General features: G+C 46.7%; 1 protein-coding gene across 1 annotated transcript in view; it reads right to left on the reverse strand.

The window, feature by feature from the left end:
- Positions 1-6,513: 6,513 nt before the first annotated feature.
- Positions 6,514-25,114, reverse strand: part of LOC119960328 (gastrula zinc finger protein XlCGF26.1-like) — a 36,942-nt gene continuing 18,341 nt past the window's right edge. The window contains exons 3-5 of the mRNA XM_038788062.1: positions 22,923-23,098; positions 13,614-13,736; positions 6,514-6,687 (exon numbers count right to left, since the gene is read on the reverse strand). Of these exons, the coding sequence (XP_038643990.1) occupies positions 6,514-6,687; positions 13,614-13,736; positions 22,923-23,098 (473 nt within the window). The remainder of the gene's footprint in view (positions 6,688-13,613; positions 13,737-22,922; positions 23,099-25,114) is intronic.

Below are 25,114 nucleotides of genomic sequence, written 5' to 3' on the forward strand. Positions count from 1 at the left end.
GTATGAGGGGCAAGTTGTCTGAGGTGCATTGGGAAACTACATTGAATAGTTTGGTGGGAGACAGGGATACTTTAATTTTTAAGGAATTATTACAGATTTACACGGGGATCGGTTAGCTCAGTTGTCTGGATGGCTGGTTTGTGCTGAGTGACACCAACAGCACAGGTTAAATTCCCATACCAGCTGAGGTTAGCCATGGTCTGTGTCAGTATTTATGCTCCGCATGAGCCTCCCCCATCAGCCGATACAGACATACATCCCCTCATGTATGTATCTAGCGTTACGTTCAATGGATTCATGCTGTTCACCTCAACCATTCACTGTGGTAACGAGTTCCACATTCTCACCACTCGCTGGGTAAAGAGGTTTCTACTGAAATTCCTCTTGGATTATTGAATCCCTTCATAATCTGAAAGACTTCCATCAGGTCACCCATCAGTCTTATCTTTTCCAGAAAAAAGCAGCTCCAGCCTTTCCTGGGTGTTAAATGCTCTCAGTTCTGTATATTATGAATCGTTGTTGCACCTTATCCAGTGCCTCTATTTCCTTTATCTAAATGGGGATCACCAATGTGTACACTGCTCCCAGTGTAGTCTAACCCTGATTCTAAACAAGTTGAACATTTCCTCCGTGCTTTTCAATTCTATACCCTTAGGATGGAACCCTAGATATGGGCCCCACACTTTATGAAAGATGTGAAATTCTAAGTTAGGGTGTAGAGGACATTAACGAGAATGGCACCAGAGATGAGGGACTCCAGTTAGTTGGAGTGACTGGAGCAGCTGAATTTCTCTCCTGAGATCACAGCATCTGGAGGGTGGGGAATGGGGCCACTCAGCTCTTTGAGACCATGTTGGCTCCCTGTGGAGGAAGCCAGTCTGTCCATTACCCCATTCCCCGAATCCCTGTGGGTTTATTTCTCTCAGTGCCTGTCCAATTTCCCATTGAAATCCTTCCGTCATCTCTGCATCTCCAGGGCGGCATGTGGTGCAGTGGATAGCACTGGGACTGCGGTGCTGTGGACCCGGGTTCAAATCCCGGTCCTGGGTTACTGTCCCTGTGGAGTTTGCACATTCTCCCCACGTCTGCGTGGGTTTCACCTCCACAACCCAAAAGATGTGCAGGATAGGTGGATTGGCCACGCTAAATTGCCCCTTAATTGGAAAAAAATAATAATTGGGTACTCTAAATTTATTTTAAAAAAGAAAAAAAATCTGCATCTCCGACCCTCATAGGCAGTAGGTTCCAGGTTGTTACCACACGCTTTACATGTACACAAGGCTCCTGGAGCATAGAGGAGTCTATTTGGCCCATTTTTCCCATGTCAGCTCTTTGTACAGCGACCCATTTAATCCCATAGTTCGACGATTTTGTTTTCTTTTTCAGAATGTACCAAATTCCCTTTTGGAAGTTCCAGTCCAATGAGATTCCAGCACCATTTATGGACAGTGCATTCCAAATCACAACAACGTGCTGTGTTTTACAACAAATAATTGCATATGGTGTGTCTGGAGTTTCACAGAGTATTCAAAATGGTGTCAACACCGTGGTTATTACACAAAATTAAGACTCCAATCTTTATCAATGATTCTGGTGAGGACACTGAGTGTAATACATCCTAATTTGCGAACAATTAGAACAAATGTACATTTCTGTAAAACCGTACTCCCATTTGACCTTCTAAAGTGTTTTAAAGTCAATGGAGTACTTTTGAAACATATTCTTGTAATGTAGGAAGCTGTAAGTACGCATGTGTCATCACATTTAGTTTTAAAATTGTTATTTTCATAGTGTATTCACTGTCATTAGTAACAAGGTCAAGAAAGCTCTTTTATACCTCGAACATGTGGCTTCCTGCAGAAACAGGAAAAGTCACTGAGGGAGATGAAAAAATCCAGGCTCTCTGTTTTGGTGTGAAACGTTCTGCAGCCTAAATCCCGTTCATGTATAAGAAAGGAGGGGTGACAGCAAATCCGCACTGAGCCTGGATTTTCTCATCTCCCTGAGTGACTTTTCCTGTTTCTCCATCATGAAGGCCGAATTTTTCAAAAAGGTGGTTCAGTTATATCTCTGCCATTTCCTCCAATTCATGTCTGTCTATTTGAGGACACATTACCATTCAACTGTTCTATGTTCAATTTGTTTTGGGTGGTGATTAAAATATAAATTACGTCTACAAAGTCATTAAATTCTTTTGTAAACTGAGCAAACTGCCAAGATCCGCACTTTGTTTTTTCATGTATGGAACGATCTGTCTGGACTGTACACAGAACAATACTTTTCACTCTATCTCAGCACACGTGACAATAAATCAAATCCAATCAAAGAGACAGTTTCTTACTCGTCTTCAGATTGAACAATGAGCTGCCTTAAAAATTATTCATTCATGGGAGGTGGGGGTCACTGGCTGGACCAGCATTTACTGCTCATTCCAATTGCCCTTGAACTGCGTGTCTTGAGAGGCTATTTCAGGAGGCACGTTCAAGTCAACCACAACATTGCTGTGGATCTGGAGTCAAGACTGGCCCACACAGTCTTGGCAGAATATGATGTCTTGTAACTTCACAAAATTATAAATTAATTTATAATTTATTTATTTTTTCAAACAAATTTAGATAGCTCTGCAGTGTCTGGAAACATTTTGGTTGATCGTATTATTTTTTAAAATAAAGATCTAGTCTTTACAATACACCAATTCACTAATGATGATCAATGTTCACTACTGAATAATCATTAATTCCTCGAAAGTCCTTTTTTTGTCCAAATTCTGAACTCACATCTTCCACCTCTTTTCCTGCTATCTCCCATCATGCTCTCTCAGAGCTCATCTTGTCTCTGATACTTACCCTTTGCTCCTTTGGCTCAATTCTCATTAAACTGTTGAACATCTAACTTCCACATGTTTCCACGGTGTCTCCATGGAGTCAATGACTTTGTGCATTTCCTGTTTAGACAATCAATTGAAGCTTGGTCCTCACACAACACGTGTATGGTTTCTTCCCTTAGTGAATGGTGTGGTGTTTTTTCAGGCTGTAACTGGTTAAAGCTCTTTCCACGTCAGTTCACTGGAACACACTCACTCGGGTGCGTGTGTGTCTCGGGGTTTTTTCAGTCACACTGATGTTTGAAATATTTTCCCACAAACAGAACAAATATTTTTCATTCCACATTCATACTATAGAAGGTACACTATAGAACAGTACAGCACAGAACAGGCCCTTCGGCACTCGATGTTGTGCCGAGCAATGATCACCCTACTCAAACCCACGTATCCACCCTATACCCGTAACCCAACAACCCCCCCCCCCCCCTTAACCTTACTTATTTTTAGGACACTACGGGCAATTTAGCATGGCCAATCCACCTAACCCGCACATCTTTGGACTGTGGGAGGAAACCGGAGCACCCGGAGGAAACCCACGCACACACGGGGAGGACGTGCAGACTCCGCACAGACAGTGACCCAGCCGGGAATCGAACCTGGGACCCTGGAGCTATGAAGCATTTATGCTAACCACCATGCTACCGTGCTGCCCCTCATAGTCTAAGGATATTCAGGTCCTGATCAATTAAGTGATACTGTTGGATCTTAATGTGATATTTGGTTTGTTTCCTGTCTGAAAATCCTCTCCTAATGCCCTGGAAAAGAAGTTTACAAAGGCCACACTATCAGTACAGGATAGAAATTCAGAACAGACAATTCCAGTTTCTGGGGAACATTTTTTCTCTCTTCTTTCCCCAAAGCTGTAAATCCCCGTCCCACACACTCTCCCTCCTCCCTGGGGCTGAAAACCAAATAAAGTATTAGATCATTATTTTTGTATCTTTTTACCAAAGTTATTTAATTAGAGGTAAGAATATGCTTTATAAGTCACTTCATTCCCGTAACAGCCTCCCCGAACAGGCGCTGGAATGTGGCGACTAGGGGCTTTTCACAGTAACTTCATTTGAAGCCTACTTGTGACAAGCAATTTTCATTTTCATTTCATCCATGACTTGTGACAGACTTTAATCTGAATCACCCTGACTGAGCAGACAGAATAACAGAGGTGAACCTTGTGTCCAGAACTGACTGTGTGGAGATTTGATGAGCAATCGCGAAAGTCGTTTCTCCAAATCTTCCAGGGTTTCCTTCGTTCTTCCTCTCCCTCCTGAACTAGGTTATACCGGATATCAGACTCAGGGCCCATTCTGGTTCTCTTCCTGTTTAATAAATAACTTCAATCAAATATGGAGAAGACTGAATCCACTGTTCGGTCCGTGCTCCAATCTCCATTCTTGATATACCGACTCCATCCCTCTCCATGGCAACAGTCTGAGACTTAGCCAGTCTCTTTGTAAACTTGGTTTCACATTTGATCCCAATATGAGGTTCTGACCTCATAGAATTTACAGTGCTGAAGAAGGCCATTTGGCCCTTCGAACTGCACCGACCCTTGGAAAGAGCACCCTACCTAAGCCCACACCCCCACCCTATCCCCGTATCCCCACCTAACCTTTTTGGACACTAAGGCAATTTAGCATGGCCAGTCCACCTGATCTGCCCATCTTTAGACTCATGTCTGTACTGTCACTAAGACCACCTGTGGGAAAAGCTTCGGGCAGTTATCTGCACACCAACGCACCCACACTGGAGAGAGACGTTTCACCTGCTCTGTGTGTGGGAAGGGATTCATGCAGCCAGCCAGCCTCATGTTACACCAGCGAATTCACACTGAGGAGAGGCCGTTCGGCTGCACTCACTGTGGAAAGAGATTCAGGCAATCTTCCGCCTCACTGCACACCAACATGTTCACACTGGGGAGAGACCGTTCATCTGCTCCGTCTGTGGAAAGAGTTTCAAATCTTCATCTGATCTCAACGTACACAAGCGCGTTCACACTGGGGAGAGGCTGTTCATCTGCTCTGTGTGTGGGAAGGGATTCACTCGGTCATCCAATCTGTGGACCAGAGAGTTCACAAGTGACTGCAGGGAGTGGATTATGTTATTAATGTTGCTGTTACTCACATCCAGGATTGCAGTAAGAAGTCTTACAACACCAGGTTAAAGTCCAACAGGTTTGATTCAAACACGAGCTTTCGGAGCGCAGCTCCTTCCTCAGCTGCGCTCCGAAAGCTCGTGTTTGAATCAAACCTGTTGGACTTTAACCTGGTGTTGTAAGACTTCTTACTGTGCTCACCCCAGTCCAACACCGGCATCTCCACATCATGACATCCAGGATTGTTAGTCTGATAATAATTGGTTTGTTTCTGGTGAAATTAACAACCCAATAACATGGAACTGTAATGTTCTGGATATCTCCCTGATTTTCGGGCTGTAATGTCCCTGTTTAAAACACCATCTGGGATATTTCCCCTTCATTCAAGAACTCTCAACAGAAACTACTTTACAATTAAATTATTAACTTCTACTTGAATCATAAATTGCTCTTTGATGTAAAATCTACAATTCAGTGTCTGAAAGGCTGCACTGATGAACATCGCCAACTGTAACGTGCTGATTAATCCTTGCTGACAATTCTCTCTGACTCACATATTCTTCACATTGGGAGCTCCAATATATTATCACGGCACATTGAACAAAACAGGAAAGTATTTCACAGACAGGGCAGCATGGTAGCATTGTGGATAGCACAATTGCTTTACAGCTCCAGTGTCCCAGGTTTGATTCCGGCTTGGGTCACTGTCTGTGCGGAGTCTGCACATCCTCCCTGTGTCTGCGGGGGTTTCTTCCAGGTGCTCCGGTTTCCTCCCACAGTCCAAAGATGTGCAAGTTAGGTGGATTAGACATGATAAATTGCCCTTAGTGTCCAAAATTGCCCTTAGTGTTGGGTGGGGTTGCTGGGTTATGGAGATAGGGTGGAGGTGTTGACCTTGGGTAGGGTGCTCTTTCCAAGAGCTGGTGCAGACTTGATGGGCCGAATGGCCTCCTTCTGCATTGTAAATTCTATGATAATCTATGACATGAATAAAGCTTCATCAATCAACATTGATATGGATGAAGTTTGGAAGTCACTGACTTGAATTATTTCTGACACAGCAGCAGCAACATTTGGTAAAGGTGGAACCCACAACAAAGACTGGTTTGAGAGCCACTCAGCAGAGATGAACCTGTCATTGAAGCAAAAAGCAAAGCCAACCTAATGTACAACATAGACCCAACAGCTAGAGCACTGCCTCACTAGAAAATAGCCAATAAATTAGAAAAAGACAGGCAAATACAGTGTAAATGAACAAGGGATCAGCCGGCATCAAAAATTCCACACTGCCTATGACATTGTAAATCTCTGTGTTTTGTGTATGATGGGATTAAGAGGACACTTGGTTCTGCTTTCACCAAAGTTGGTGTCCTGAAATCATCAGATTGTTAAGTTCTCACTGACAGAAGTAAACAGATGTCCCTCTCGGTTGAACACAACAGTGAGCTGTACCCCTGTGAGATGGGCATCTCCCAGTCTCTGTTTGACTCTCCTGCAGCTTCCTGTCATGGTTGACTTGGGTGAGGAACCCTCATCATTTGAACTGGAAAAAGCCATTGATTGCTGAGCAAGCAGAAAGACACACGGAAAGGATTGAATTCCAGCTGAACTGCTCACACACAGAAAGTTCCATCGACTGTTCCACCTTCATGATCTCTTTTTCTGTGCTGACAGATCTACAGTCAACATGATCTTCTTCACACACCAGCTACAAGAGAAGAGAACAATTGGGATTTGATCTAAAGTGTCAGTGCTGAGAAAGTGAAATGTTCTAATTACTGAGTGAAAGTAAACCTTTCAGTGTGAATCACAATTTACTGGGACAATTGGAAAAGGCACCAAAATGTTTCAATCCCTGAAGATAAACTTCAGCCTTGAAGTTATGTTTCGGAGCTCACAAGCTGTGGGAAGCTTTGTGAATGTTTCCTCTTCCCTTTTGAAAACAAGCAGAGCAGTTAACCCTTTCCCCTGACAGCACGGCAATGATTTGAAATAAAGGCTTTGACTTTCAAAGATTTGGCTTCATCCCATTTGTTGGGGTCATATTTCAGTCCATGGGAATCAATGCGGGTTGGATAGAAACTTTAAAGGTCCATTGACTGTGGGCGGAGATTTCCAGTGACGGGTTGGGGGGGGGCGGAGGGGGCATGACCGGAAAATCCCACCCGTTACCTTTCAAGATAAAATTCTTGGGAATGGGAAATGTGGGAGCTACTCCGAGCTGATTGGAAATACATGGACTTGTGCCTCTGACCCAAACACAACAGATTATGTGAATATTGAATGAGATGAAGTTTCTCCCGGGCTCCGGAATAAGATAGAAAGATCATTCATGGGATGTCCCACTTAGAATAAAAGAGAAAAACCACACAATCAAATGGGAATTGGAATAACTCAGCCTGGGGCAGGCAACTGGTTTCTCCCCAGTGTGAACTCGCTGGTGTAGCAGAAAGCTGGATAACTGAGTGAATCCCTTCCCACATTCAGAGCAGGTGTACGGCCTCTCCCCGGTGTGAACATGCTGGTGTAGCCGAAAGCTGGATAACTGAGTGAATCTCTGCCCACACTCAGAGCAGGGGTACGGCCTCTCCCTGGTGTGAATGAGCTGGTGTAACAGACAGCTGGCTAACTGAGTAAATCCCTTCCCACAGAGCAGGGGTACGGCCTCTCCACAGTGTGAACCCGCTGGTGTGTCAGCAGATTTTCTTTACTTTTGAAGCTCTTCTCACAGGCAGAACATTTAAAAGGTCTGGTGTCAGAGTGAACAAGTTTGTGTGTAGTGAGGTTGGTTAGGTAAGAGAAGCTCTTCCCACACTCGGAACAGGTGAATGGTCTTTCCCCGGTGTGACTGTGCCGATGAATATCCAGCACAGGCGGGGATATGAATCTGTTCCCACAGTCCCCTCATTTCCACGGTTTGTCCATGGTGCCAATGTCCTTGTGTCTCTCCAGGTTGGACAACCGATTGAAACCTCGTCTACACACAGAACATGTCTGCAGATTCTCCTCACTGTGAATGGTATGATTGATTTTCAGGCTGTGTAACTGGTTAAAGCTCTTTCTGCAGTCAGTTTACTGGATCACTCTCACTCGGGTGTGTGTGTGTCTCAGGCTTTCCCAGGCACACCAATGTTTGAAATCTTTCCCATAGACAGAACAGACAAACTTGTCTCCATCCACATTCAATAACCAATGATATTCATGTTCTGATGAATTGAGTGACTGGCAGATCTTTATGTGATGTTTGATTTGAGTTTCCTGTCTGTCAATCCACTCCTTTTGACCCTATAAAACCAATTTGCACAGGTTAGTCCAGGACAGAAACTTAGAACAGATAATTCTAGTTCCTGGAGCATAATTATTGCTCTCTTGTTTTCCAAAGCTGCAAATCCCAGACCCACACATTCTCCCCTTCCCACAAACTCACCACAATGATTTCACCGTCACCAATACTGAGATGAACATTGAATTTCAGATTATTAATTGAATTTACACTCCATCAAATGCCATGATGGGATTTGAACCTTGTCCCAAGAACACTAATTACTAAGGAGCATGTTCTGGGGAAACTGAAAATCTGAAGGTGGATAAGTCACCTGGACCGGTTGGACTACATCCCAGGGTTCTAAAAGAGATAGCTGAGGAAATTGTGAAGGCATTGGTGATGATCTTTCAGGAATCGCTGGAGGCAGGAAGGGTCCCAGAGGACTGGAAAGTGGCTAATGTAACACTACTATTTAAGAAGGGAGGGAGGTGATAATGCAGGAGGCGGAAGCAGCATCAGGGGAGGAGCTGAAAGCCAAGTGGGAAGGGGAGCTGGGAGAGCAGATAGAAGACGGGACGTGGGCGGATGCACTGGAGAAGGTCAACTCCTCCTCCTCGTGTGCGAGACTGAGCCTCATTCAATTTAAGGTGCTGCATAGAGCTCACATGACGGGGACAAGGATGAGCCGGTTCTTTGGGGGTGAGGACAGGTGTGTCAGATGTCTGGGAAGCCCAGCGAACCATGTGCATATGTTCTGGGCATGTCCGGTGCTGGAAGGGTTCTGGAAGGGGGTGGCAAGGACGGTGTCGAAGGTGGTGGGGTCCAGGGTCAAACCAGGATGGGGGCTTGCGATAGAGATAGAGAAATACAGCACAGAACAGGCCCTTCGGCCCACGATGTTGCGCCGAACTTTTGTCCTAGGTTAATCATAGAATTTTGGACAATTTGTCATGGCCAATCCACCCAACCTGCACATCTTTGGACTGTGGGAGGAAACCGGAGTACCCGGAGGAAACCCACGCAGTCACGGGGAGGATGTGCAGACTCCACACAGACAGTGACCCAAGTCGAAATCGAACTTGGGACCCTGGAGCTGTGAAGCAATTGTGCTATCCACAATGCTACCGTGCTGCCCTTAAGAAGTTAACCTACACTCCCTTATTCTACCCTAATCCAAGTACCTATCCAATAGCCGTTTGAAGGTCCATAAATTTTCCGACTCAACTACTACCACAGGCAGTGCATTCCATGCCCCCACTACTCTCTGGGTAAAGAACCTACCTCTGACATCCCCCCTATATCTTCCACCATTTATCTTAAATTTATGTCCCCTTGTAATGGTGTGTTCCACCCGGGGAAAAAGTCTCTGACTATCTACTCTATCTATTCCCCTGATCATCTTATAAACCTCTATCAAGTCGCCCCTCATCCTTCTCCGTTCCAATGAGAAAAGGCCCAGCACCCTCAATCTTTCCTCGTATGACCTACTCTCCATTCCAGGCAACATCCTGGTAAATCTCCTCTGCACCTTTTCCAAAGCTTCCACATCCTTCCTAAAATGAGGTGACCAGAACTGCACACAGTACTCCAAATGTGGCCTGACCAAGGTTTTGTACAGCTGCATCATCACCTCACAGCTCTTAAATTCAATCCCTCTGCTAATGAACGCTAGCACACCATAGGCCTTCTTCACAGCTCTATCCACTTGAGTGGCAACTTTCAAAGAACAATGAACATAGACCCCAAGATCTCTCTGCTCCTCCACATTGCCAAGAACCCTACCATTAACCCTGTATTCCGCATTCAGATTTGTCCTTCCAAAATGGACAACCTCACACTTGTCAGGGTTAAACTCCATCTGCCACTTCTCAGCCCAGCTCTGCATTCTATCTATGTCTCTTTGAAGCCGACAACAGCCCTCCTCACTATCCACAACTCCACCAATCTTCGTATCATCTGCAAATTTACTGACCCACCCTTCAACTCCCTCATCCAAGTCGTTAATGAAAATCACAAACAGCAGAGGACCCAGAACTGATCCCTGCGGTACGCCACTGATAACTGGGCTCCAGGCTGAATATTTGCCATCCACCACAACTCTCTGTCTTCTATCGGTTAGCCAGTTTGTTATCCAACTGGCCAAATTTCCCACTATCCCATGCCTCCTTACTTTCTGCATAAGCCTACCATGGGGAACCTTATCAAATGCCTTACTAAAATCCATGTACACTACATCCACTGCTTTACCTTCATCCACATGCTTGGTCACCTCCTCAAAGAATTCAATAAGACTTGTAAGGCAAGACCTACCCCTCACAAATCCGTGCTGACTATCCCTAATCAAGCAATGCCTTTCCAGATGCTCAGAAATCCTATCCCTCAGTACCCTTTCCATTACTTTGCCTACCACCGAAGTAAGACTAACTGGCCTGTAATTCCCAGGGTTATCCCTATTCCCTTTTTTGAACAGGGGCACGACATTCGCCACTCTCCAATCCTCTGGTACCACCCCTGTTGACAGCGAGGACGAAAAGATCATTGCCAACGGCTCTGCAATTTCATTTCTTGCTTCCCATAGAATCCTTGGATATATCCCGTCAGGCCCGGGGGACTTGTCTATCCTCAAGTTTTTCAAAACGCGCAACACATCTTCCTTCCTGACAAGTATCTCCTCAAGCTTATCAGTCTGCTTCACGCTGTCCTCTCCAACAATATGGCCCCTCTCATTTGTAAATACTGAAGAAAAATACTTGTTCAAGACCTCTCCTATCTCTTCAGACTCAATACACAATCTCCCGCTACTGTCCTTAATCGGACCTACTCTCACTCTAGTCATTCTCATATTTCTCACGTATGTGTAAAAGGCCTTGGGGTTTTCCTTGATCCTACCCGCCAAAGATTTTTCATGCCCTCTCTTAGCTCTCCTAATCCCTTTCTTCAGTTCCCTCCTGGCTATCTTGTATCCCTCCAGCGCCCTGTCTGAACCTTGTTTCTTCAGCCTTACATAAGTCTCCTTCTTCCTCTTAACAAGACATTCAACCTCTCTTGTCAACCATGGTTCCCTCACTCGACCATCTCTTCCCTGCCTGACAGGGACATACATATCAAAGACACGCAGTACCTGATCCTTGAACAAGTTCCACATTTCACTTGTGTCCTTCCCTGACAGCCTATGTTCCCAACTTCTGCACTTCAATTCTTGTCTGACAGCATTATATTTACCCTTCCCCCAATTATAAACCTTGCCCTGTTGCTCGCACCTATCCCTCTCCATTACTAAAGTGAAAGTCACAGAATTGTGGTCACTACCTCCAAAATGCTCCCCCACTAACAAATCTATCACCTGCCCTGGTTCATTACCAAGTACTAAATCCAATATGGCCTCCCCTCTGGTCGGACAATCTACATACTGTGTTAGAAAAGCTTCCTGGACACACTGCACAAACACTACCCCATCCAAACTATTTGATCTAAAGAATTTCCACTCAATGTTTGGGAAGTTGAAGTCGCCCATGACTACTACCCTGTGACTTCTGCACCTTTCCAGAATCTGTTTCCCAATCTGTTCCTCCACATCTCTGCTGCTATTGGGGGGCCTATAGAACACTCCCAACAAGGTGACTGCTCCTTTCCTATTTCTAACTTCAACCCATATTACCTCAGTAGGCAGATCCCCCTCGAACTGTCTTTCTGCAGCTGTTATACTATCTCTAATTAACAATGCCACCCCCCCACCTCTTTTACCATCCTCCCTAATCTTGTTGAAACATCTATAACCAGGAACCTCCAACAACCATTTCTGCCCCTCTTCTATCCAAGTTTCCGTGATGGCCACCACATCGTAGTCCCAAGTACCGATCCATGCATTAAGTTCACCCACCTTATTCCTGATGCTTCTTGCATTAAAGTATACACACTTCAACCCATCTCCTTGCCTGCAAGTACTCTCCTTTGTCATTGTTACCTTCCCCACTGCATCACTACGTGCTTTGGCGTCCTGACTATCGTCTACCTTAGTTGCTGGACTACAGATCCGGTTCCCATTCCCCTGCCAAATTAGTTTAAACCCTCCCGAAGAGTACTAGAAAACCTCCCCCCCAGGATATTGGTGCCCCTCTGGTTCAGATGCAACCCGTCCTGCTTGTACAGGTCCCACCTTCCCCAGAATGCGCTCCAATTATCCAAATACCTGAAGCCCTCCCTCCTACACCATTCCTGCAGCCACGTGTTCAACTGCACTCTCTCCCTATTCCTAGCCTCGCTATCACGTGGCACCGGCAACAAACCAGAGATGACAACTCTGTCTGTCCTGGCCCTTAACTTCCAGCCTAACTCCCTAAACTTGTTTATTACCTCCACACCCTTTTTCCTACCTACATCGTTGGTACCAATGTGCACCACGACTTCTGGCTGCTCACCCTCCCCCTTCAGGATCCTGAAGACACGATCAGAGACATCCCTGGCCCTAATTTTCCCTAGGATCAAATTTGCCCTGAGAGGGTCGGTACAGGGATTCGCCAGGCGGTGGCAACCTTTCCTTGACTTTTTAGATCAGAGATAGACGTTCGGGGTCGTGGCAGCAGCAACCCGGGGGGGGGGGGGGGGGGGGGGGGAGGGGGGGGGGGAGGGAGGGGGCAGCAAGGGTCGTGGGGGGACATGCACGACTGTATCGCGGGCAAGTCTGCTCGCTGCTCATGTCTGAAACTGTAGGCTGCCTTGTTTGTTAAGGTTGCCTGGGGGGGGGGGGGGGGGGAGGACTGGTGCGCGCGAGAGGGCGGGCGAGGGAGGGACATTTGCCTAGAGGGATTGTGTTGTAAATAATTTAAAAATTAGTAGGGGTAAATGTCTGTATGGAAAAACTCTTTCAATAAAAATTATTTAAAAAAAAAAAAAAAAAGAAGGGAGGGAGGCAGAAGATGGGAAATTATAGAGTGTTTAGCCTGACTTCGGTCATTGGTAAGATTTTAGATTCTGTTATTAAAGATGAGATTGCGGGGCAGCACGGTGGCGTAGTGGGTTAGCCCTGTTACCTCACGGCGCCGAGGTCCCAGGTTCGATCCCGGCTCTGGGCCACTGTCCGTGTGGAGTTTACACATTCTCCCCGTGTTTGCGAGGGTTTCGCCCCCACAACCCAAAGATGTGCAAGGAAGGTGGATTGAACCTGCTAAATTGCTCCTTAATTGGAAAAAAATGAATTGGGTACACTAAATTTATTGAACACAACAGTGAGCTGTACCCCTGTGAGATGGGCATCTCCCAGTCTCTGTTTGACTCTCCTGCAGCTTCCTGTCATGGTTGACTTGGGTGAGGAACCCTCATCATTTGAACTGGAAAAGGCCATTGATTGCTGAGCAAGCAGAAAGACACACGGAAAGGATTGAATTCCAGCTGAACTGCTCACACACAGAAAGTTCCATCGACTGTTCCACCTTCATGATCTCTTTTTCTGTGCTGACAGATCTACAGTCAACATGATCTTCTTCACACACCAGCTACAAGAGAAGAGAACAATTGGGATTTGATCTAAAGTGTCAGTGCTGAGAAAGTGAAATGTTCTAATTACTGAGTGAAAGTAAACCTTTCAGTGTGAATCACAATTTACTGGGAAAATTGGAAAAGGCACCAAAATGTTTCAATCCCTGAAGATAAACTTCAGCCTTGAAGTTATGTTTCGGAGCTCACAAGCTGTGGGAAGCTTTGTGAATGTTTCCTCTTCCCTTTTGAAAACAAGCAGAGCAGTTAACCCTTTCCCCTGACAGCACGGCAATGATTTGAAATAAAGACTTTGACTTTCAAAGATTTGGCTTCATCCCATTTGTTGGGGTCATATTTCAGTCCATGGGAATCAATGCGGGTTGGATAGAAACTTTAAAGGTCCATTGACTGTGGGCGGAGATTTCCAGTGACGGGTTGGGGGGGGCGGAGGGGGCATGACCGGAAAATCCCACCCGTTACCTTTCAAGATAAAATTCTTGGGAATGGGAAATGTGGGAGCTACTCCGAGCTGATTGGAAATACATGGACTTGTGCCTCTGACCCAAACACAACAGATTATGTGAATATTGAATGAGATGAAGTTTCTCCCGGGCTCCGGAATAAGATAGAAAGATCATTCATGGGATGTCCCACTTAGAATAAAAGAGAAAAACCACACAATCAAATGGGAATTGGAATAACTCAGCCTGGGGCAGGCAACTGGTTTCTCCCCAGTGTGAACTCGCTGGTGTAGCAGAAAGCTGGATAACTGAGTGAATCCCTTCCCACATTCAGAGCAGGTGTACGGCCTCTCCCCGGTGTGAACATGCTGGTGTAGCCGAAAGCTGGATAACTGAGTGAATCTCTGCCCACACTCAGAGCAGGGGTACGGCCTCTCCCTGGTGTGAATGAGCTGGTGTAACAGACAGCTGGCTAACTGAGTAAATCCCTTCCCACAGAGCAGGGGTACGGCCTCTCCACAGTGTGAACCCGCTGGTGTGTCAGCAGATTTTCTTTACTTTTGAAGCTCTTCTCACAGGCAGAACATTTAAAAGGTCTGGTGTCAGAGTGAACAAGTTTGTGTGTAGTGAGGTTGGTTAGGTAAGAGAAGCTCTTCCCACACTCGGAACAGGTGAATGGTCTTTCCCCGGTGTGACTGTGCCGATGAATATTCAGCACAGGCGGGGATATGAATCCGTTCCCACAGTCCCCTCATTTCCACGGTTTGTCCATGGTGCCAATGTCCTTGTGTCTCTCCAGGTTGGACAACCGATTGAAACCTCGTCTACACACAGAACATGTCTGCAGATTCTCCTCACTGTGAATGGTATGATTGATTTTCAGGCTGTGTAACTGGTTAAAGCTCTTTCTGCAGTCAGTTTACTGGATCACTCTCACTCGGGTGTGTGTGTGTCTCAGGCTTTCCCAGGCACACCAATGTTTGAAATCTTTCCCATAGACAGAACAGACAAACTTGTCTCCATCCACATTCAATAACCAATGATATTCATGTTCTGATGAATTGAGTGACTGGCAGATCTTTATGTGATGTTTGATTTGAGTTTCCTGTCTGTCAATCCACTCCTTTTGACCCTATAAAACCAATTTGCACAGGTTAGTCCAGGACAGAAACTTAGAACAGATAATTCTAGTTCCTGGAGCATAATTATTGCTCTCTTGTTTTCCAAAGCTGCAAATCCCAGACCCACACATTCTCCCCTTCCCACAAACTCACCACAATGATTTCACCGTCACCAATACTGAGATGAACATTGAATTTCAGATTATTAATTGAATTTACACTCCATCAAATGCCATGATGGGATTTGAACCTTGTCCCAAGAACACTAATTACTAAGGAGCATGTTCTGGGGAAACTGAAAATCTGAAGGTGGATAAGTCACCTGGACCGGTTGGACTACATCCCAGGGTTCTAAAAGAGATAGCTGAGGAAATTGTGAAGGCATTGGTGATGATCTTTCAGGAATCACTGGAGGCAGGAAGGGTCCCAGAGGACTGGAAAGTGGCTAATGTAACACTACTATTTAAGAAGGGAGGGAGGCAGAAGATGGGAAATTATAGAGTGGTTAGCCTGACTTCGGTCATTGGTAAGATTTTAGATTCTGTTATTAAAGATGAGATTGCGGGGCAGCACGGTGGCGTAGTGGGTTAGCCCTGTTACCTCACGGCGCCGAGGTCCCAGGTTCGATCCCGGCTCTGGGCCACTGTCCGTGTGGAGTTTACACATTCTCCCCGTGTTTGCGAGGGTTTCGCCCCCACAACCCAAAGATGTGCAAGGAAGGTGGATTGAACCTGCTAAATTGCTCCTTAATTGGAAAAAAATGAATTGGGTACACTAAATTTATTTTTAAAAAAAGATGAGATTGCGAAGTACTTGGAAGTGCATTGTTGCTATCTTTTACTAGCTATGAATATGGCAGTCAAGTGTTCGCACGCATTTGGGCGGTCCTTGAGCTTGGTTCCAATTAATTGGGCAGTTCCCGATCACTGCCTTCGATCTGAGCCAATAAAGGGGCAGGTGCCTTGATGGCGGGGCGTGTCCTAGGCGGTCATTGACCTCGCTTGTTTGTGTTTCCTTACTAAGGGGAGTGGCGCCAAAATGTCTGGAACTGTATCGGATACCTGAGTATCCTTTTGTCTTTCAGACATGGGACATTAACATGTAAATCGGCTGGGTGTTTCGATGCTGTCTGAATACTTTGTCCACAAATATACATTCAGGCTCCGTTCCTGCCTGAATCTTATATTGTCCATATTTCCCATTACGCTTTGCAAGTGTCCATGTTTCTTGTTCCAAGTGGCCATCCCAGATTCCACAGCATGGTAAAATAGGACTGAGTCAGCACGGCTTTGTCAAAGGGAGGTTGTGTCTGACAAATCTGTTCGAGTTCTTTGAGGAAGTAACAAGGAAGTTAAACAAAGGAGAACCAGTGGACATGATTTAGTTAGATTTTGAGAAGGCCTTTGACAAGATGCCACAGAGGAGACTGTTAAATAAGTTAAAAGCCCATGGTGTTAAAGGTAAGATCCTGGCATGGATAGAGGATTGGCTGACTGGCAGAAGGCAGAGAGCAGGGATAAAGGGGTCTTTTTCAGGATGGCAGCCAGTGACTAGTGGTGTGCCTCAGGGATCTGTGCTGGGACCACAACTTTTCACAATATCCATTAATGATTTGGAAGAAGGAACTGAAGGCACTGTTGCTAAGTTTGCAGATGATACAAAGATCTTTAGAGGGACAGGTAGTATTGAGGAAGCAGGGGGCTGCAGAAGGACTTGGACAAGCTAGGAGAGTGGGCAATGAAGTGGCAAATGAAATACAATGTGGAAAAGTGTGAGGTTATGCACTTTGGAAGGAGGAATTTAGGCATAGACTATTTTCTAAATGGGGAAATGCTTAGGAAATCAGAAGCACAAAGGGACTTGGGAGTCCTTGTTCATGATTCTCTTAAGGTTAATGTACAGGTTCAGTCAGCAGTTAAGAAGGCAAAGGCAATGTTAGCATTCATGTCAAGGGGGCAAGAATACAAGACCAGGAATGTACTTCTTTTAAAAAATATATCAATTTAGAATACCCAATTCATTTTTTCCAATTAAGGGTAATTTAGCTTGGCCAATCCACCTACCCTGCACATCTTTGGGTTGTGGGGGTAAAACCCACGCAAACATGGGGAGAATGTGCAAACTCCACACGGACAGTAACCCAGAGCCGGGATTGAACCTGGGACCTCGGCGCTGTGAGGCATCAGTGCTAACCACGTGCCACCGTGCTGTCCCCAGGGATGCACTTCTGTGGCTGTCTTAGACTCTGGTCAGACCCCATTTGGAGTATTATGAGCTGTTTTGGACCCCATATCTAAGGAAGGTTGTGCTGGCCTTGGAAAGGGTCCAGAGGCTGTTCACAAGACTGACCCTGGAATGAAGAACTTGTTGTATGAGGAACGGTGGAGGACTCTGGGTCTGTACTCGTGGAGTTTAGAAGGATGAGGGGGGATCTTATTGAAACTTACAGGATATTGAAAACCTGGATAGAGTGGACATGGAGAGGATGTTTCCACTTGTGGGAAAAACTAGAAGCAGAGGACACCATCTCAGACTAAAGGGGCGATTCTTTAAAAGAGATGAGGATGACTTTCTTCAGCTAGAGGGTAGTGAATCTGTGGAAGTTTTTGCCACAGAAGGCTGTGGAGGCCAAATCAGAGTGTCTTCAAGACAGTGAGATAGGTTCTTGATTAATAAGGGGATCAGGGGTTCTGGGGAGAAGGCAGGAGAATGGGGATGAGAAAATAGCAGCCACGATTGAATGGCGGGGCAGACTCGATGGGCTGAGTGGCCTAATTCTGCTCCTATGTCTTAGGCTAGAGCCTGTGTCTGTGATTGCTGGTACAGTCAACCCCCATGGAGAGTGGTACAGACCTGGAACTCAATGCTTACAATTAAAGACCAATAATATCCAGGTTCTGATTAATTAAGTGACTCTCAGGTTTGAATTTCTTGTTTGATTTCACTTTGCTGTGTGTAAATCCTCCCCTTGTAACCCCCTGTAAAAGGAGTTTCCAGAATCCATCACTGTCAGTCCTGCTGAGTGGACAGGGCTCACCACGCATGCACACTGCTGCACACTGCCCCCTATGAGGATGGGGGGGGGGGAGGTTAACTGGGGAAAGGCTCTGCAGGAAAACCTTCCCGCTCGGTCCAAACTTGGGAGCGGTAATTTCTTGTTTTAACTTTGAGGCCTCCACTGGGTGTGTGAAGCCTCCCCTCCCACCCACTGCCCCTAACGCCGTCTCCTTACCACCTGAAGATGAGACAAACAACCTTGGGCGCGATTCTCCCAAAACCAGAAACCGATTCTGGTCCCCGGTCGGGGCTAGCAGCCCGACGCCGTAGGCTCCGGCAAGACGGGCTTAACGAAAATCGTTAAGCCCGCTTGCCGGAGTTAGCGCCGGCTGACGCGTCATATGACGTCAGCCGCGCATGCGCAGTTTGGAAGACTCCAACCCGCGCATGCGCGGGTGACGTCATCGCGTTTTTGCGCGAAACCCGCGCATGCGCGGGCCGGGTTGCCCCTCAGCCGCCCCGCGAATGGATACTGCGGGGCGGCGGAAGGACAAGTAGTGCGCGGGCATCGGGCCCGCTGCCCGCGATCGGTGCCCACCGATCGCGGGCCCATGGCACCCTTGGCACGGCCGTGGTACGGCCGTGCCAATCGGTGCCATGGTTATTAATAGCGAGTTAGTCACGCCGTTTTTACGAACGGCAAGACCAGGTGTGTTTGCCGTTCGTAAAAACGGCGTAAAGGGCTGGGACTTCGGCCCATCTAACAGCTGAGAATCGCTGCCGGCCGTAAAAAAACGGCGGCAGCGATTCGGGTCGGGACTTCGGCGGGGGGGGGGGGGGAGAGAATAGCGGGAGGGCAGCAAAAATGTCGGGAAGGCCCTCCCGCTATTCTCCCACCCGTCGTGGGGGGCGGAGAATTTCGCCCCTTATGTCCCTGGACATGAGCCGCACTGCGCATGCTCCACATCACAATGCCCGGGGAGTGATTGACGGCAGTTCCAGTCCAATAGGAAGAGGGGGCGGGACTGGAGGACAGAGTGGGAGCAGCTGGTCCTCCAACCAATCGGAGTTAATTAGGGGCAGGGCTGAGCCCAGATCTCCATCATTGGCTGAGACTGCACCATTTAAAGTTCTTCCCATTGGCCATGTGGCCACGGTTTCCACAACCTCTCTCCTTTTTAAAAATAAATTTAGAGTACCCAATTCATTTTTTCCAATTAAGGGGCAATTTAGAGTGGCCAATCCACCAACCCTGCACATCTTTGGGTTGTGGGGGCGAAACCCACACAATCACAGGGAGAACGTGCAAACTCCACACGAACAGTGACCCAGTGCCGGGATCAAACCTGGGACCTCGGCGCTGTGAGCCGGCAGTGCTACCACACCCTCTTTCCTGTCTGAGAGGTGTTGACCAATGAGAGGATTTGAAGGACAGGATGGAATCTGGTCCCCCAGCCAAGACTGCGAGCTTTGTGTGAATGAAGATTGAGCTTCACACAGACGAAAAACTTCTTCCTGAGTCAAACCTCTGAGTCAAACACTTTCTTTTCACTTCCATGGACGTTTTTAAGAGTCCATTCACCCTTCTACAGAACTGTTACAACAAGGAACTACAAACGTTAACTCTGTTTCTTTCGCCACAGATGTGGCACAGTGGTTAGCACAGCTGCATCACAGCACTGCGACTTGGGTGACTGTGTGAAGTTTGTACATTCTCTCCCTGTCTGTGTAGGTTCCTTCCAGGTGCTCCAGTTTGTTTTACACCATCCAAAGTTGAGCAGGTCTGGTGGATTGGCTCTGCTAAATTGCACCTGTGTCCAAAAACAGTTTAGGTGTGGTTACTAGGTTTATTGGGATAGAGTGGAGGCATGGGCACCAGTGCAGGCTCAGTGGCCCGAATGGCCTCCTTATGCACTGTAAATACTATGGTTCTGTTGTATATTCCTTCCCACCGTCTGATCCGGTGGGTCTCTCTGGTGGTATTTCCCTGGTACTGTCCCATGTATTTCGGTGTTTGGGTATTTTAGGGAGCAGGTAGAACTTCCTTGGTTCTACCTGGTGTTTTTGGTTAACGTGCCTGGAGTCTGAGTTCTTCCAGTCTGTCTCATGAACAACATGAATCACACCAAAAGGTTGCTGCATAAGATAAAGATGCATGGCATTAAGGGTAAAGTAGTAGCATGGATAGTGGATTGGTTAATTAATAGAAAGCAAAGAGTTGGGATAAATGTGTGTTTCTCTGGTTGGCAATCAATAGCTAGTGGTGTCCCTCAGGGATCCGTGTTGGGCCCACAATTGTTCACAATTTACATAGATGATTTGGAGTTGGGGACCAAGGGCAATGTGTCCAAGTTTGTGGATGACACTAAGATCAGTGGTAAAGCAAAAAGTGCAGAGGATACTGGAAGTCTGCAGAGGGATTTGGATAGGTTAAGTGAATGGGCTAGGGTCTGGCAGATGGAATATAATGTTGACAAATGTGAGGTTATCCATTTTGGTAGGAATAACAGCAAATGGGATTATTATTTAAACGATAAAATATTAAAGCATGCCGCTGTTCTGAGAGACTTGGGCGTGCTAGTGCATGAGTCACAGAAGGTTGGTTTACAAGTGCAACAGGTGATTAAGAAGGCAAATGGAATTTTGTCCTTCACTGCTAGAGTGATGGAGTTTAAGACTAGGGAGGTTATGTTGCAATTGTATAAGGTGTTAGTGCGGCCACACCTGGAGTATTGTGTTCAGTTTTGGTCTCCTTACTTGAGAAAGGACGTACTGGCGCTGGAGGGTGTGCAGAGGAGATTAACTAGGTTAATCCCAGAGCTGAAGGGGTTGGATTATGAGGAGAGGTTGAGTAGACTGGGACTGTACTCGTTGGAATTTAGAAGGATGAGGGGGGATCTTATAGAAACATTTAAAATTATGAAGGGAATAGATAGGATAGATGCGGGCAGGTTGTTTCCACTGGCGGGTGACAGCAGAACTAGGGGACATAGCCTCAAAATAAGGGGAAGTAGATATTGGACTGAGTTTAGGAGGAACTTCTTCACCCAAAGGGTTGTGAATCTATGGAATTCCTTGCCCAGTGAAGCAGTTGAGGCTCCTTCATTACATGTTTTTAAGGTAAAGATAGATAGTTTTTTGAAGAATAAAGGGATTAAGGGTTATGGTGTTCGGGCCAGAAAGTGGAGCTGAGTCCACAAAAGATCAGCCATGATCTAATTGAATGGCGGAGCAGGCTCGAGGGGCCAGATGGCCTACTCCTGCTCCTAGTTCTTATGTTCTTATGTTATGTTCTTATGTCTCCAATTCTCCTTCCTGTCTGGGGTATAGGGGTCTAGGTAGCTTGGTGTGATTCATGTTGTTCAGTTGTCTGTCTGTCTCCAGCAGGTATTGTTGTCTCTCGACAATGACTGTGCTGCTACCCTTGTCTTCTGGTCTTATGAACATATCCGTGTTTGATCCAAGCTCCCAGATTGTCTGTCTTCCTCTCCGGGTGAGATTCTGTTTTTCTCTTGTATTTCACTGTGACAGGCAGAGACCTGATTGAAGGGATTCAAACATGGGAAAGATGAACAAGGATTTGGGAGGTGACAACATGTTCAAAGAGTTTGGAGAGGAGAGGGAGGTTGAAGATGGGCAGTAATTTGTAAGGATGGCAGGGTCAAGGTTTGTTTTATTGAGGAGGGGGTGATGATGGCAGATTTGAAGGACAGAGGGACAGTACCTGAAGAGAGAGAAATGCTGACAATATCCATGGACACAGGGTAGTTAGCGGATTTACTCAATCTCAGTCACAAAGAAGCTCCACAAGCTCTTCACACATGCATAGATACATAAAGATAAGAGCAAGAGGAGGTATTTTGGCCTTCGAGCCTGCTCCACCATTTATCATGATCATAGCTGATCATCCAACTCAAAAGCCTAATCGGCTTTCTCCCCATAGCCTTTGATGCCATTCGCCCCACGTGGTATATCCAGCCGCCTCTTGAATATATTCAAAATTTTAGCATCAACTACTTCCTGTGGTAGTGAATAGCACAGGCTCACCACTCTCTATGTGATCCCCCCTCATGCTCCAGTGAGAACAATGCCAACCTCATCAATCTCTCCTCATATGACAGTCCCGCCATCCCTGGAATCAGTCCGGTAAACAGCTTGTTGGAGGTGAGGATGGAAGAGACAGGGGAGAGCGAGAGTATTTCAAAAGGAACTAACTTGTGACAGAGATATTACCTAGTTTCAAGACCCTTAGCCCTGTTGCCTCACGGCACCAATGTCCCAGGTTCAATCCCGGCTCTGGCTCACTGTCCATGTGGAGTTTGCACATTCTCCCCGTGTCTGCGTGGGTTTCACCCCCACAATCCAAAGATGTGCAGAGTAGGTGGATTGGACATGCTAAATTGCCCCTTAATTGAAAAAAATGAATTTGGTGCTCTCAATTTAAAACAAAAATTTCAACACACTGTGTATTTAACACAAATCTAATTTATTTGACTTTTAGCCTGAATATTAGCCCCTGTAAATGGGCTGGAGTTTGTTATCAGCAGAAAGAGACCCAAATGAACATGGTTCAGTCCCGAATGTGAGGAACAGCAAAACCCAATCATTATGGTTACTTGTGGCCTCGTTGGTGTCTCAGCAGGTTGGATGAAGTGGTGAATCCCTTCCCACACTTGGTGCAGACGAATGGCCTCTCCCCAGTGTGAATTCGCTGGTGATTCTGCAGAGCGGATGACCAAGTGAATCCCTTCCCACACTCCGAGCAGGTGAATGGTCTCTCCCCAGTGTGAATTCGCTGGTGTGTGGACAGAGTGGATGATTGGGTGAATCTCTTCCCACACTTGGAGCAGGTGAACAGTCTCTCCCCACTGTGAATTCGCTGGTGTTTCTGTAGGGCAGAATTCGCTGGTGTATGGACGGACTTCCTACAGAAACTCAGCACCCATGGACCAGTTGAACCAGGAACATTCCTCGTCACAATGGATGTCTCGGCACTCTACACCAGCATCCCCCATGACGACGGCATTGCTGCAACAGCCTCAGTCCTCAACACCGACAACTGCCAATCTCCAGACGCAATTCTGCAACTCATCCGTTTCATTCTAGACCACAACGTCTTCACCTTCGACAACAAATTCTTCATCCAGACGCACGGAACAGCCATGGGGACCAAATTTGCACCTCAATATGCCAACATCTTCATGCACAAGTTTGAACAGGACTTCCTCACCACACAGGACTTTCAACCGATGCTATACACCAGATACATCGATGACATTTTTTTCCTTTGGACCCACGGCGAGACATCACTGAAACGACTACACGATGACATCAATAAGTTCCATCCCACCATCAAACTCACCATGGACTATTCTCCAAATTCAGTTCCATTCTTGGACACACTCGTCTCCATCAAGGACGGTCACCTCAGCACCTCGCTTTACCGCAAGCCCACAGATAATCTCACGATGCTCCACTTCTCCAGCTTTCACCCGAAACACATTAAAGAAGCCATCCCCTATGGACAAGCCCTCCGTATACACAGGATCTGCTCAGACAAGGAGGAGCGCAACAGACACCTACAGATGCTGAAAGATGCCCTCGTACGAACGGGATATGGCGCTCGACTCATTGATCGACAGTTCCACCGCGCCACAGCAAAAAACCGCACCGACCTCCTCAGAAGACAAACACGGGACACCACTGACAGAGTACCCTTCGTCGTCCAGTACTTTCCTGGGGCGGAGAAAACTACGACATCTTCTTCGCAGCCTCCAACACATCATCAGCGAGGATGGACATCTTGCCAAGGTCATCCCCACACCCCCACTACTGGCCTTCAAACAACCGCGCAACCTCAAACAAACCATTGTTTGCAGCAAATTACCCAGCCTTCAGAACAGCAACCACAACACCACAAAACCCTGCCAGGGTAATCTCTGCAAGACATGCCAGATCATCGACATGGACACCACCATTACACGTGGAAACACCACCCACCAGGTACGCGGCGCATACTCGTGCGACTCGACCAATGTAGTCTACCTCATACGCTGCAGGAAAGGATGTCCCGAAGCGTGGTACATTGGCGAGACCATGCAGACACTGCGACAACGAATAAACGGGCATCGTGCGACTATCAACAGGCAGGACTGTTCCCTTCCAGTTGGGGAACACTTCAGCAGTCAAGGACATTCAGCCTCTGATCTCCGGGTCAGCATTCTACAAGGAGGCCTTCAGGAGACGCGACAACGCAAAATTGCTGAGCAAAAACTTATAGCTAAGTTCCGCACGCATGAATGCGGACTCAACCGGGATCTGGGATTCATGTCACATTACATTCGGCCCCCACCAACAAGCCTGGACTTGCAGAGGCCTACCGACTGAACTGGCTTGGGACAATTCACACCTCTTTAACCTGGAGTTACCTCTCTCTCTGCATCTTTGATGATTTGATTGCCTGCAGGTGCTCGCATTCCGGGGCATCTCTGACTGTGTCTATATAAACATTTCTGGAACAAGCCTTTCCATTCACCTGAAGAAGGAGCCGTGCTCCGAAAGCTCGTGTTTGAAACAAACCTGTTGGACTTTAACCTGGTGTTGTAAGACTTCTTACTGTGCTCACCCCAGTCCAACGCCGGCATCTCCACATCATGGGTACTGTTCTATGTCATCGTCACCTCCTGATTTGACAATTCCATCACACATCTGTCTGCTCTCCCACATTCTACCTCTGAAAACGTCAAGCGATCCAAAAGTCTGCTCCCCATGTCTTAATTCACAGCAAGTTCCTTTTCCCTATGAGCCCTGTGCTCC

This window comes from Scyliorhinus canicula, unplaced genomic scaffold (genome assembly GCF_902713615.1).
Source record: "Scyliorhinus canicula unplaced genomic scaffold, sScyCan1.1, whole genome shotgun sequence".
Classification (NCBI taxonomy): domain Eukaryota; kingdom Metazoa; phylum Chordata; class Chondrichthyes; order Carcharhiniformes; family Scyliorhinidae; genus Scyliorhinus; species Scyliorhinus canicula.